The sequence below is a fragment of the Polyergus mexicanus genome, unplaced genomic scaffold (assembly GCF_030449975.1).
Source record: "Polyergus mexicanus isolate NDT 795.1 unplaced genomic scaffold, iyPolMexi1.0 SCAF_26, whole genome shotgun sequence".
Taxonomy (NCBI): domain Eukaryota; kingdom Metazoa; phylum Arthropoda; class Insecta; order Hymenoptera; family Formicidae; genus Polyergus; species Polyergus mexicanus.
The window spans coordinates 1,786,662-1,800,561 of record NW_027223346.1 but is presented as its reverse complement, the minus strand read 5'-3'; the positions used below and the strand labels follow the sequence as shown (position 1 = coordinate 1,800,561).

General features: G+C 40.4%; 1 protein-coding gene across 1 annotated transcript in view; it reads right to left on the bottom strand.

Moving 5' to 3' along the window:
• Positions 1–10,631: 10,631 nt before the first annotated feature.
• Positions 10,632–13,900, bottom strand: part of Nau (myogenic-determination protein nautilus) — a 38,130-nt gene continuing 34,861 nt past the window's right edge. Inside the window, exon 5 of the mRNA XM_070314276.1 lies at positions 10,632–13,577. Coding sequence (XP_070170377.1) covers positions 13,444–13,577 — 134 coding nt within the window. The 3' untranslated portion in view covers positions 10,632–13,443. The remainder of the gene's footprint in view (positions 13,578–13,900) is intronic.

Genomic DNA, 13,900 nt, shown 5'->3' with positions numbered 1-13,900 from the left:
TTCGGACAGTTTAAAAGAGAACTTGAAATCTGCTATTTAAACAAGAAGAGCATCACTCACTTGCAAATCGAGTTTAACTCCTTAAAACAAAAAGCCGGTGAGAGCGCTAGAGCATACGAGCTGCGCGCCGACAATTTGGCCATGGAATTATATGAATCCATGATCGAAGGCCAAGATTACGGCAGCGAACAAAAACGCATTATACTTGAAACTATACAACAGCAAGCTCTGAAAAATTTCCAAATAGGTCTCCACGAGGATATCAAATTGGTAGTACGAGCACAGCATTACTCAACACTTCAAGAAGCAATTGCAGGAGCCAATGCGAAAGAGAAAGTCAAGGGTCCATTAGAACATGCATTGCGGCATAAACTCAATCATACAATTTCGCAAGCAGCGCGAAATAAAGTATTACAATGCAATAAATGTGGAAAACTAGGACATCACAGACGAGAATGCCGAACAAGCAGATATTCAAACCGATTCTCCTTGCCGAAGCCACAGGGACAATCGAGAATAAATACATTCGAAAAACACTGCACCTATTGTAAAAAATCAGGTCATGGCCGAGATGAATGCTGGAGTCTACATGGACGCCCTGGGATAGTACAATCTAACCGGGCGAAATCAAACGGAGAAAAAAAGCCACAAAATCGTAATAAAACGAATGGGCAACGAAGAAAAAATACAACGCAAGACGAGGATGAAGAAGAAGACGAAGAGAATACAAGACAGCCGAGACCAGCCCTCGAGTATCAAATATCGCAAGTAACAGGAAAACCGCAAACAAAAACTGAATTAGATCTAGTAACTCTTCCCATCCAGGAAGTTAAAAAAGGGAAATTAAACCTACTGTTTGACACAGGAGCAACGGTTACATTAATAAAGTTAAGAAATCTAAAAGGAAAAACCATGATTTACGAGGAGCAAATGGCACTCACTGGAGTTACAGGACACAAAATGAATACAATAGGAAAAATCAAGGCAACGATAATCCTGAAGAACCGAAAAATACGGCACTCAATTTATATCGTTAAGGACGACTTCCCAATTTATTATGAAGGAATCCTAGGAGTAGACTTTCTACAAAAACACAAGGTAATGTGCGATTATAATAAGAAGCAGATACAGCTAGCAGATACGATATTAAAATTATATCCGTACCGAGCATTAACATTAAAACCGCGTAACGAAACAATTATTCAAGCTACTACCGATTCAAATAAAGTAGGCATATTACGTACTGAGGAAACACAGCCTGGAGTTTCTATTGGCTATTGCCTAGTAAAGCCAGAAGAATTTTCCTGCCCAATAAGTGTTATAAACACTACCGAAAAATATATTAAATTACCAACTCCATGTGTAACAGTCGAAGAAATAAAAAATACAGCGGCTCAAATATGCAATACTCAAAAACAACAAGAGGCTACAACGCTTTCTCGTCGCGAACAAATAAAAAATTTACGGTAAGAGGGAGTGGAGGAAAGTGAAGGGCACAAGGGGCGACAGAAAATAAGGGCCTAAGTAGGAATAACAGAGAAACGAGGTAGCGTGACGGTTAGGGCAAGGAGAATAGAGTTTATAGAGAGATAGGACGGGGAGAGAGAGAAGTGGAGATAACAGCGCGACAGTAGGGCAGGGAATATAGAGAATAGAGAGAGGCAGGCTGGGAATACAAGCGAGAGTGAGAGTAGAGGGCGCGCGAAAAAGGAAAATGGCAGAGTTAACGGGTAAGGAGATAAAGGGTGTAAAAGAAAGAAGAAGCAGTTATGCGAATAGGAGGAAATGCTAAAAAGAAAAAGGGAAGAATCTGGAGAGGGAAGGAGTGGGGAGGATATACTGAAAAATAGTAAGAAGATGCTAAGATCGCCAGTGAGGGGGAAAATGGAAGGAGTAGAAGGGATACAGGAGATATTGAAAAGTTGGAGAGAGGAAAGAGAGGATATAAGGGAAGAAATTAGGAGGATGAAGGAAGAAGTGAAAGAGGGAATTAAAGAGCAAGGGAGAATGATGAGAGAGGAGGTAGAAGAATTGAGAAGAGAAATAAGAGCGAAGGAGAGGATATGGAGGGAGGAAAGAGAGGAGACCAGGAATTATATCAAGGGGTTGGAGGGGAAAATAGAGATATTGGAAAATTGCTGTAAAGGGGGAATAAAAGGGAAGAAGGGAGAGGTGGGGGACAAGGATGTGGGGGGATGGAAGAGAGGATGAGGAGATTGGAACGAGGATTGGAAAGGGAGGAAAGGGAGAAAAGGAAGAGGAATTTGGTGTTTAGGGGCATAAAAGGAGAGAAGGGAGATGCGAGAGAAGAAGTCAATAGGATATGCAGAGAGATAGGGGCAGAAGTAGAGATAGAGGAGTTGAGAAGGATAAGAACAGGAAAAGGGGGAGATGATAGTGGTAAAGGTGAGGAGTGAGGAAAATAGAAGAAGGATTTTAGAGAATAAAAAAAAGTTAAGAGGGAAAGAGGTTTGGATAGAGGACGATATGATATTTAAGGAGAGAAAGATGAGGTGGAGATTGAGACAGATAGCGATGGAAGAGGAGAGAAGAGGAAGGAGAGCGAAACTAGGATACGGCAAAATATGGGTGGAGAATATATGGTGGTATTGGGATGAGGTGGAGGAAGTTGTAAAGGATGGGAGAGGAGAAGGTGGGAAGAAAAAATGACAGGAAGGATGGAAGAGGGGGAAGAAGGAAGCGGGCAGCAAAGGAGAGAGGCGAGAAGGAGAGGAGAAAGAAGGAGTGGGGGAGTGGAAAAGAGGGACATGGTTGGAGGAAGGTTGAGAAAGAGGGCTTAGAAGGAACGTGGGAGGAAAAGGAAAACCGGAAGGGAGAGAGAGGAGAGAGAAGGGTACAAGGAAGAACTGTGGAATGTAGGGGAGTTGAGCAGCAAGGATAGGGACGGAAGAGGCGAAAAGAGAGAAATTAAAGAAGGATCTAAAGAGAGGGAAGGAAGAGATGCATGGAAAATTATATTTTGGAATGTGGCCGGATCGAAGAACAAAGACGCAGGTTTTTGGAAAGGGTTGGGAGAATGGAATGTTATTACTTTAATGGAAACATGGCTAGATAAAAAGAAATGGATAGAGATAAAAGGAAAGTTACCGAAAGGTTATAGATGGGAAAAGCAATACGCGGTAAAGAAAAATAAGAAAGGAAGGGCAATGGGGAGTATGATAATGGGAATAAAAGGAGAGTTGGTAGAAGAAAAGGGGGGAATAGAGGCAGTAGAGGAGGGAGTAATGATAGGAAGAGCAAGGGGTGGGAGAGGAAAAGTGGCGGATAGCGGGAATTTATGTAAAAGAAGATATAGAGAAAAAACTGGAAGGGTTAAAGAAATGGATGGAAGATAACGAAGAGGAGGGGACGAGGGTAGTAATAGGAGGAGACTTTAATGCGAGAACAGGGGAAATGGGAGAGAGGATAGTGATAGACGAAGAAGAAAATAGTCAAAAAATAGGAACTTTAAAGATAAGAAAGTGAATAGGGAAGGCAGAAGGTTAATAGAAGCGTTGGAGGAATCAGGTTGGAGCATTTTGAATGGGAACATGAGAGGGGATGAGGAAGGAGAATATACGTACACGAGAAGTAGAGGCAACACGGTGATAGACTATATAATAGGGAACGAGGAGGTGCGAGAAAGGGTAGTTAGATTAGAAGTAGGGGAGGAGGTAGATTCGGACCATCAGCCAGTGATCTGCTGCTTAAAGGGAGAAGGAATAGAAAAAAGAAAGAAAACGGGAAAGAGGGTGAGGAGTGGACGGTGGGACGAGGAGAGGTGTGAGAGATTTAGAAAAAAGATAGGAAAGATAGAAATGAGAAAGGATGAACAGGTTAGAACAGAAATAGAGAGAATGAACGGAAGGATAAAGGAAGCGATAGAGGAAAGTAAAAAGGGAGAGAAGGAAGTAGGAAAAAGTTATGGGGGATGGTGGGATAAAGAATGTATAGAAAAGAAAAAAGAAGTAAGGAGAAAGTTAAGAGAATTGAGGAAGGGAAAGAAGACAGGAGAAGGATTCAGGAAAATGTAACGGCAGGGCCGTTATTACAAGCCATGTACCGGCAAAATATATAGATATATATACCCGCACAACTCGCTTATTGCACCCAGCTCTACCTGTCCCGCTACCACCATTTTGCTTGCCACACGCATGCGGTCTCACTCTAAATATACGCTATCTCTCTCGGCATGCGCTCTCGCTCACCGGCACGCTCTATCTCTCACGCCGGATCCCCACGCGGTACCGACTCCCACCGCCACACCGACGGCACCCAGTGGGGGACGCCGGGCGGGTATATAAGCCCGGCCGGCCGAGACATCGGGACCAGATCGTATCCCGACCTGCTCCTGATACCGATCTCACCACTACCGACTACCTTTTGGGACTGAGGCTGAACTCAGTTCCGTCGGGTTATACCAACACGCTCTACCTGAACTCAAGGCTGCCCTCGACCCCGCCGGGTTGGACCGGCTCCTGTCTACACCGTTCCTGGAGTCGAGGTTACTCTTGACCCCGCCGGGTTGCACCGGCTCCCGCCTCTACCTAGGGCCAAGGCTGTACTTGGCTCTGTCGGGCTGAACCGACTTCCGTTGCTCAGGCAGTGCTCGATGTGACACTCGAGCCTGCCGGCAATACCTAGCCGCCTAACCTGACAGTAGCTTATAACATGTACAGACCGCGCTGTAGATATTTGCCGCATGATAGATATAAGTCCGTTAGCTATAAACGCGATAGTCAATAACCTGCGTGTAGATATCGTACCGTAGTCTTAAGCCCGTTAGCTATAAATCCGCTAGTTCTAATCGCGCTAGTAATAAGCCTGTTAAGGATAAATCCGCCAGAGATAAGTCTGCTAGTCCTAAGAGCCTCCTAGTTATAACCGCGCCGTAATCTTAAGCTCGCCTGTAAATAAAACCGCCGTAGAAATTAAGCCGCGTCCACTTTGCGCTGCCGCCTTGCGTTTCTTGCCGCTTACCGCTTCGCGCCCGCCGTTTTGCATGTCCTCTGCACGTCTCCCCGCGCCTGACTCCAGCTTTCTGCCTACCGCACGCTGACCGACATCGCCTGGCCCTGCACGCTGCTTTATGTATATCTGCTTCTAACTAAAATAAACTATCTTTTCTACCTACACTGTGTTCTCGTAAGCTTGAATCTCCTCTCCTCTCGAACCCGGACACCGACGAGCCGATCCGAGCGTCGAGCGAGGTGACCGCGTTACAAAAACAAAAAGAGAATATAAAGAATTATGTGAAAAGAAAAAGGAGGAAGAGAGAGAGAGAGAGAGAGATTAATCAGAGAAGCAGCAGAGGCGAGGACGGAAAGTAAGGTATGGGAAATAGTAAACAGGAAGAGAAGAAAATGGAAAGGAATTAAGGAAGGGATACAAATGGGAGAATGGAAAGAACATTTTATGAGACTACTGGGAGGGGTAGAAGAAAGGGTAGTGAGAGGACAGGAGAAGAAAGGAGAAGGAAGGAAGGAGAATCAGATATAGAGTGGGAAGAAATTAAAAGAACGATAGAGAAGTTAAAAGTAAATAAGGCAATGGGGATTGATGGGATACCAAATGAAGTCTGGAAATATGGAGAAGAGGAAATGGGGAAATGGGCGTGGGAAGTATGTATGAGAATGTGGAAGGGAGAGGGATGGCCGGAGGAATGGAAGGAAGGAATGATTGCGCCGATAAGGAAAAAAGGAGAAGGAGGGAAAGTGGAGGACTACAGAGGAGTGATGCTAATGCCAACCTTATACAAAGTATATACGACAATTTTGGCGGAGAGATTAAGGGAGGAAGTGGAAGTAAAAGAACTAGTGCCAGAAAATCAAGTGGGTTTTAGAAAAGGAAGAGGGGTGATGGACAACATATACGTGCTAAATTATATTGTGCAAAGAGAAATTGCGAAACCTAAAGGGAAGGTAATCAGCCTGTTTGTAGACCTAAAAGCCGCATTCAATACGGTGGATAAGGAGATGTTGATAAGATCAATAAGAGAAAGAGGGGTAAGAGAAGGTTTGATAGAGAGGATAGAAGAGGTGTTAAAAAAGACGAAGAGCAGGGTAAGGATAGGGGGGGGAAGGTAAGTGAAAAGTTTTGGTTAGAAAGAGGGGTCAGAGATGTCCACTGACTCCGCTACTATTTAATATGATGTTGGCGGACTTAGAAGAGGTATTAGCAAAAGGGGGATGGGGAGGGGTAAGGTTAGGAGGAGGAAAGATCTTTGCATTAGCATATGTAGATGACATGACATTGGTGGCAGAAGATAAGGAAGGAATGAGGGCTATGATAGCAAGGTTGGATGGAAGGATATTTAGATAGGAAAAGACTTAAGGTAAACGTTGAAAAGACAAAGGTAATGATTTTTAGAAGAGGAGGAAGAAGAAAGAGAACAAATTGGAGGTGGAAGGGAAAAAGGATAGAAGAAGTTAAGGAGATGAAATATTTAAGATATGTATTTCAAGAAAATGGAAGGCAAAAAGGACATATAAGAGACAAAATAAGAAAGGCAATGGGAGTTGCGAGGCAGGTATGGGGGATAGGGAAGAGGAAATTTGAAAAGAATATCGAAAGGAGAATATGGCTGTTCAACACTCTGGTGTGGACAGTGTTAGGATACGGGGCAGAGATATAGGGATGGAAGGAAAGAGAAAGGGTAGAGAGGGCGGAGGAAAGATTTCTAAGGTGGATCTTGGGAGTAGACTGGAGGACGCCGGGATATTTGGTAAGAGAAGAATTACAAAGAAACAAGTTAAGAGGTAGAGCAGCAAGAAGGGCGTGGAATTTTGAAAAGAGACTAGAGGAAGGAAAAGGGGGAAGATTGACAAGGGAATGTTTGGAGGAAATTAAGAAAAGGTTAGGAAAGAAGAAAGGGAATTTAGAATGGGAGATGGAAAGAGAGGAATTTTTTAAGGCAAGAATAACAGGAAGGGAAGAAATGGAAGAGATAGCATGGAAAAGAGAGAAGGAGATGCCGGAATATGAGGTAGTAGAGGGAAAGGAAATAACGATGCAGAGGGAAGAGAGACGGGAGAGGATTGAGAATTCGAATTATAATAAATGGTACAAAAGGATAAAAGGAGAAGGGATACTGAAATACCTCAAAAAAGGGTGGGCAGAAACAAGATGGAGAAGAATTGCAAGGTTTAGGCTAGGAAATGAAGTAAGGGAAAGTAGATACTGGGAAGAGGAGGGGAAGGGAGAGGAATGGCTGAAAGAGATATTAGAGGTGAGAGGAGAGGGTAAGGAAGAAAGGGAGGAGGAAAAGAGAGAGAGTAAGAGAGGGGAGAGTAAGAGGGAGGAAAGAGAGGGAGAGACAGAAGGAGATGAAAGAGAGAGAGAGAGAGAGAGAGAGTGCGTGTGTGTGCGTGCGTGCGTGCGTGCGTGCGTGCGTGCGTGCGTGCGTGCGTGCGTGCGTGCGTGCGTGTGTGTGTGTGTGTGTGTGTGTGTGTGTGTGTGTGTGTGTGTGTGTGTGTGAGTGAGGGGGGGAGAAGAGGAAGAGCTGGGCAATAAACCGGAAACGAAGGTCCAAATAGGTTAAAATAGATGTAAGAATAGCGTGTGTATGTGTGGCGGGATAGGATGCGAAAACGTAGTTATGAGAAAATTGTATGAGTAGATAGTATTAAGAAGCGTTTAGGGTAAGAAAATGTGAAGTATGAAAACTAACCCTAAGGGGAATCAATAAATTTAATTCATTTATTCACATTTTAAACGCCACTATTGCTCACATTGATAATTTAAAAAAAGTAACACAATATAATGAACAATTACTACTCAATTTCACTTCCAAAATACAAAAACAATTGACAAGTCAGATTCAACGCGAAGAAATACATGAATACTTTTACATAATTAACACGATCGGATTTAATAAGAGACACTGAGAATATAATACAACATCTAATGGCAATAAAGGACGGAAAAGTACATCCTAGATTAATCCCATTAGAACAAGTTATAGATAGCCTCAAGGAAGCTACCTCACAAGTACCACAAGGACTACATTTTCCCTTTGATATCTTCGAGAACAATTGGCTAACGATTGAAAAATTCATAACGATTAGCGCTTACTACGACACACCCTATATACATACTATCTTACGCTTTCCACTAATCTCTCATCCTAAATACAATATAGTAAAGGCAATACCTATATACAGTCTACCTATATACAGTCAAGGAAATTTATTCACTTTCGTAGAAATAAACCAACCCATTATAGCTATCGACAGCGAAAATCAAAAATATTTAACAACAACACAGAATAATTTAGATAAATGTATCGAAATAAGTAATCATTATATATGCGAACAGAATAGACCCATATATCATATTAACGACGATTCACTATGCGAAATCCAAGCGTATTTACAAGTCACAGCGGACAAAATATTTTGTAATACGAGATACATTCATTCTAACCATACTATATGGATTGCGCTGACTAACCAACACTCGTGGTTGTACTCTACGCTCACCGAACAATCTATAACTATAACCTGCGAAAACCAAGAAGAAAATAGAATAAAAATTTCTAGAACAGGGCGAATTGCACTAATGAATAACTGCTTCTCTTATTCTGTACATAGAAGTATTACGAAAATAATCGAAAACTGAATATTTTACGAAATATTTTATTTTTTATATCAAAATATGTCAGATTAAAATATAAAATAACTCAAAAAGTACTTAATAAACAAATACTTTATTATAATGTTTTGAAAAGCTCTTGATGTCAGCTACAAGAATACTAAATAAAAAATGGGGGTTTCTATTTAAGATCTTAAAGTTGACCTTCACATGACCTTCAAATGATTTTCCAAGGTCAAACCAATGGTACCATCTTATGGCCCCCCCGAAACCAAACAACTTTTGTCTGAAACATTTTTCTCTTCCGAGCTTGGTTTTTGAGATATTTGCCTGAGGAGATTAAAATGGGACACCCTGTATATATTAAGAACAGAAATTTGATGATATTTGTTGTGTCAAACGTTTACATTTTGCTCAGTAATTTTCCGTAAACACCGACAATTCTCCTCCATTCTTCTTGCATTAAGACTTCCGATACGTGGTGTAACATCGGTTCATCTTCACGTCGGTTGATGATGGCGATGGTAAAGTGCGCACTTGTTACCGAGGACAGCAAACGAAAGGACTCTCGATGTTCCCGATGAGTCTAAAGCTTCGAGCCAAAGTTGAACGAGGATCCGGCGTATCGTTGCTGTGTATATGTGCCTGTATGTGTCACGGTGACTTGACTGTCTGCATATTCCGTGCAGCATCAGAACATTCGCTACCCGATACCGGAAAACTTTACCTCTTAGGAAATTCGGACAGATCGTATTACATGAAAACGATGGCACGTTATGTAATATCTTCAGCTGTCATCGCAATAAATCGCGGACTCTTCATCTTGATATTGCCTTTTTTTGATTGATTTGTCAGACAATAATATAATAAATCTTTCGTTTTCCTTTCTCATTTCTGTTTTTGATTTAATAAATCGCTAAATTTAATTACTTTAACTCAATTATTAACTTTGATTATTTTGATCAATTATCCATTTTTTATCAAAATTAAATATCTTTACAAAAAATTTTCACATGTTTACTAAAATTTCTCTATTAATGTAAATTGTCGACGTATAATTATCTAAATACAATAATTATCTCAAATCTCATAGGTTTTAAAGATTAAAAATTCATACATAATTTTAAGAAATATATTTCCATCAATTCTGTTCAATTCGCCTAATATTTGCGGATCATTTTCAAGAGTATTGGCGGAGGTGCAGCGGATATGAATTCTCTCAGAAAGGACGATCTCGCGGAGAAAGATGCGCCCAGGCAGAGAACTCCCTCAAGCCACATATATTTCGTCGACGTAAACGTAGCAGTCCCATTCCAAAGATTAAATAAGTAATTACATGCTCGACTGTACATTACGGGAACGGAACGTTTATCTCAAGCGAGAGACACGTCGTGCGGACAAACGATACATCAGTCGTGTTTCAATGCTTTACGAGGGAGAGCATCTGGAAAACGCTTCCCGACCTATTAAACACACGGCTAAAGCTTCCGCGATTACTTAGCGCGAAGGGAAAACAGGGAGAGGAAGCGCTTTGAAATTCGACGCGGATCTGCTTCGGGAAATGTATGCGCGTTAAAGAAACAGCCGTGCGAATGAACAGTTACATGACCGATCGGTCGGTAGCTCTGTGACCGATTTGGAGGAGAATAATTTGTTACAGATTCCGTTTACAAGTGCATAAGCACGTGCCACAAAATGCAATATATCATATATACGTAATATCAAAACGTCGTCTCCAAATTGGTTGCAGAATCTGCTATTAAAAAGATATCCAGTGGTTTAGAGACACATTTCGTTGATATTTCATTAACTCCGTTACACGTCAGTTTCTAAAAAAAAATCAATATTATCTTTCATTTTTTAATTTTATCGAACATAAATAGTTCTCTTTCACATTATAAAATAAACAAAATTTTGAACTCATTGTAAGAGGGACAAAAGAAGAAAATCTCAGAATTGCAAAATTTTGAGTAAAATAAAGCTAATTAAATTCTTATACACTTTTAAAGTTCTTATTAACACAAATATCTTTTGCTAGAAACATTTTTTAATAATAATAACGCATACATTGACAATTACAGAGACATAAAATGCTGTAACGTTACAGGATCTTTTGGAAGCCTAGAGTGACATCGAGTAACGATCTATCGCGGCAAAACACCGGCGATATATCAGGCTACTTACACGGGATACGAGAAAAGCAGGGGAAGAGAGAGAGAGAGAGAGAGAGAGAGAGAGAAAGAGAGAGAGAGAGAGAGAGGAATCCCCATAAGAATCCCCGATTCTAAATTTGCCGTTAATAGCGCGACATGACGAATGGGCACAGATGCATTCGACGTGCCTCCGGGGACGTGCCCTGTTTTGAAAACGTGCCGATATGCCGTGCGACGATTCCAGACAAGCTTTTGGATTCACTATAGCTAGGTATGTCCGGTGTCCGATCCCTCTGCTCCGATTTCCGTGTCGCTTATACGAGATCCTCTCTTCGAGAGAGAGAGAGAGAGAGAGAGAGAGAGAGAGAGAGAGAGAGAAAGAGAGATAGTGTCTCTCTTTCTCTCATAAGTCGACGACGATCTCAGCTGCCTTTGGCGATCCTGTCAAACGTCACGGCGGGCATATTAAACGATAACGGATCGTGGAGAAATGAGAATAGTACACAAATACGGAAAATATAAGCGGAAGTATCAGTTTTTTAAACGAAAAATATATTCGCATGATTAATTTCTATTTTTCTTTTGATATACGTATTATTTGTCTCGTGATGTAAATATTTACTTGTGAACATCTTGTTCCTTTATCGATCGTTTTCATCGTCAATAATGATACAGAAAAGATTGTTGTATCTTCTCTGTTACATACGTTTTACGTGACTACGAAATCGCAGCGATCGAATATACGATCGACAATTCATCGTTATTTACAGAAGATTGAAGTTTTATTCGCATCGAAAGTTTACATTGTTCAACGTAAACATTTATCGATTTAGCTCCTCGCGATGCAGCGTGCACTGAATGGAGAGCCAGTTTTTACGAGGAAGGCACTCGAGGCACTCGAGATTTCTGTTTTAAGTAAGAATTCTGAGGGAACGACACTCTTCGAGTGGAAGCGATGGCGACGCGACAGCTGACATTTTATTTCGTTTTTCTCGGGCGATGGAGTCTAAAGTGATGTATCATGAAAATGTAGGCGCGATAATTTCAACAACAACAAGTCTTCGAAGCTTTTCGAAGATATTTTAAACGGTTTCTAGGATTTTCCTTCGTCTTAGAATCATTCACAGGAATCGTCAAAATCAGAAGATCAACGTGCTTGAATGTTTAAACACTTGGGCGTTAAACGTTCACAATACGTCATTAATCACATATGACGAGCTCGTAATATATAGTACGAAACCTAGCGTTAAAATATGCGGCTCTTAATAACACGGCGATGATTAGCCGACTGATTAATCATTCGCCGTCTGATGAATGACTCGCGGCCGAAGAAAGCTCGTTAAGGGGAATGCGAACAAACTATTCAAAAATTAGATGCGGCAAGCGACACCGGCAGAAAGAAAACATCTCTCCGTCCTTCGTTTCTCTTTATTGTTTCGTAATTCCGCATATTTACATCATCGTGATATCAATGAAAAGAGACACAGATACTCCACGCGATCGTTATGATATATCTCGCAGGCACATGAGAAGTTCGACGATTTTGTTGGCGTGTCAAGATACAAATGTCTCGCCTAAAATTTTCTACTAACAATAAGACAGATTTTCCGCCAAAATATCGCGATTTAAATCCATAATTTTCAAATTGAAATGCAAAACAACGCATATATATGCAAAGAAAAAGGACTTTGTATATTTAATGAGGAAGAAGCTCTATATCGATAGAAGAATACATTTTTTATAATTATGAGAATAAAGAATAATTTTGAAAATAACGATAGCAGACTTCATTTATGCAGATGTTGCAGAGATAGCAAGAAAAAGTATGAAAGCGCAAAAAATATTTTTGGCAATTACATCGCTCTGCATTTCTCGCGCTTGTTCTAAATTAATATTTGACAATTACATCGCTCTGAATTCTCGCGCTTATTTTAAATTAACATCGCCAAAAATTAGAGATGAGTAAAAACAAAAAAGAAATTAATCTTTTAAAAATCTAAACAAAACGCATTTTTATTTTCATTCCAAATATTTAAATAATGATCTCATAACGAACTCACTTCGCTATAAACTTTCATCGTCCACTCTTTATAATAACTATAATTAATATTAAGCTAAGTTCTCTCGCAAAAAGGAAAGAAAATCTAGAATTTATCATTTAAAATATTTTCCCTTTTGTATACATATAGATAAATTTTTTTTTCTGTTTCTCGCGACGCTTTCAATATCTCGCATAGATTTGACGACGGATGATCGGAAATCTATACTACTTTGTTCGAATGCCTCCATCGAATATCAATTTAATCGCTCGCGATGTCTATGATTTTCGCTTCGATAAAAATCCATCGCGAATTTGTCGGACCGATTAAAATATACACCATGTTCCAGAAATCGCCCGCTTCTTTTCGACTAGGAATTTCTTTAGTTTAGAGATACGAGACAGCTTTCTCCCTCTTATTTATTTATTTTGCTTAATTAGATCAACCGTTATCTAATTTATTATGTGTCTCAGCATCTTCATCATTCATCTGCGAATCGCTGAAAGCATTTTCAAGGATTTTTGAAATATCCTGTGCAATTGATTTTTACGTACATATACATGCACATTTAACTGAAAACTCGAGTGACATGCATTTCAAAAGCTAAGAAGAAAGGCTTGATCCAAAGAGGAATCAACAAGACTCGGTATTGTACAACTTCAGTGATGAGGTAAATAATGATTCTCTGATGACGATTGTAACGGTCCATTAATGCTCTGCACAATCATGCTGAGACAATCCAAGCTGCTGCCATTATTCTGCGAAGATAACGCTTGCTCGGTTTGCTCGAAACCTGAAACACACAAGAATACGAACGATATTAGAATATTGTACAATATGTCAAAACATATTTGTATATTTTACATCTGTTATTTGAACAACATAGTTTCTGTATAATATTTACCGGACAAAATTACGTTCTTGAAATCTTAAACAAAACTCGAAACTCCAAGCTCAAAAATTAAACTCCGTTTTCACGCCGCATTTAACGCAAAAGAACTATCACGATCGCGAGTCATACGCAAGTACAACGCAAAGCGCAAACTTCGTTTAAGCGAAACCTCAGATGCTCTTTAACCGCAGTGTATATCCAGATACGGATGAATTATGAGCGAA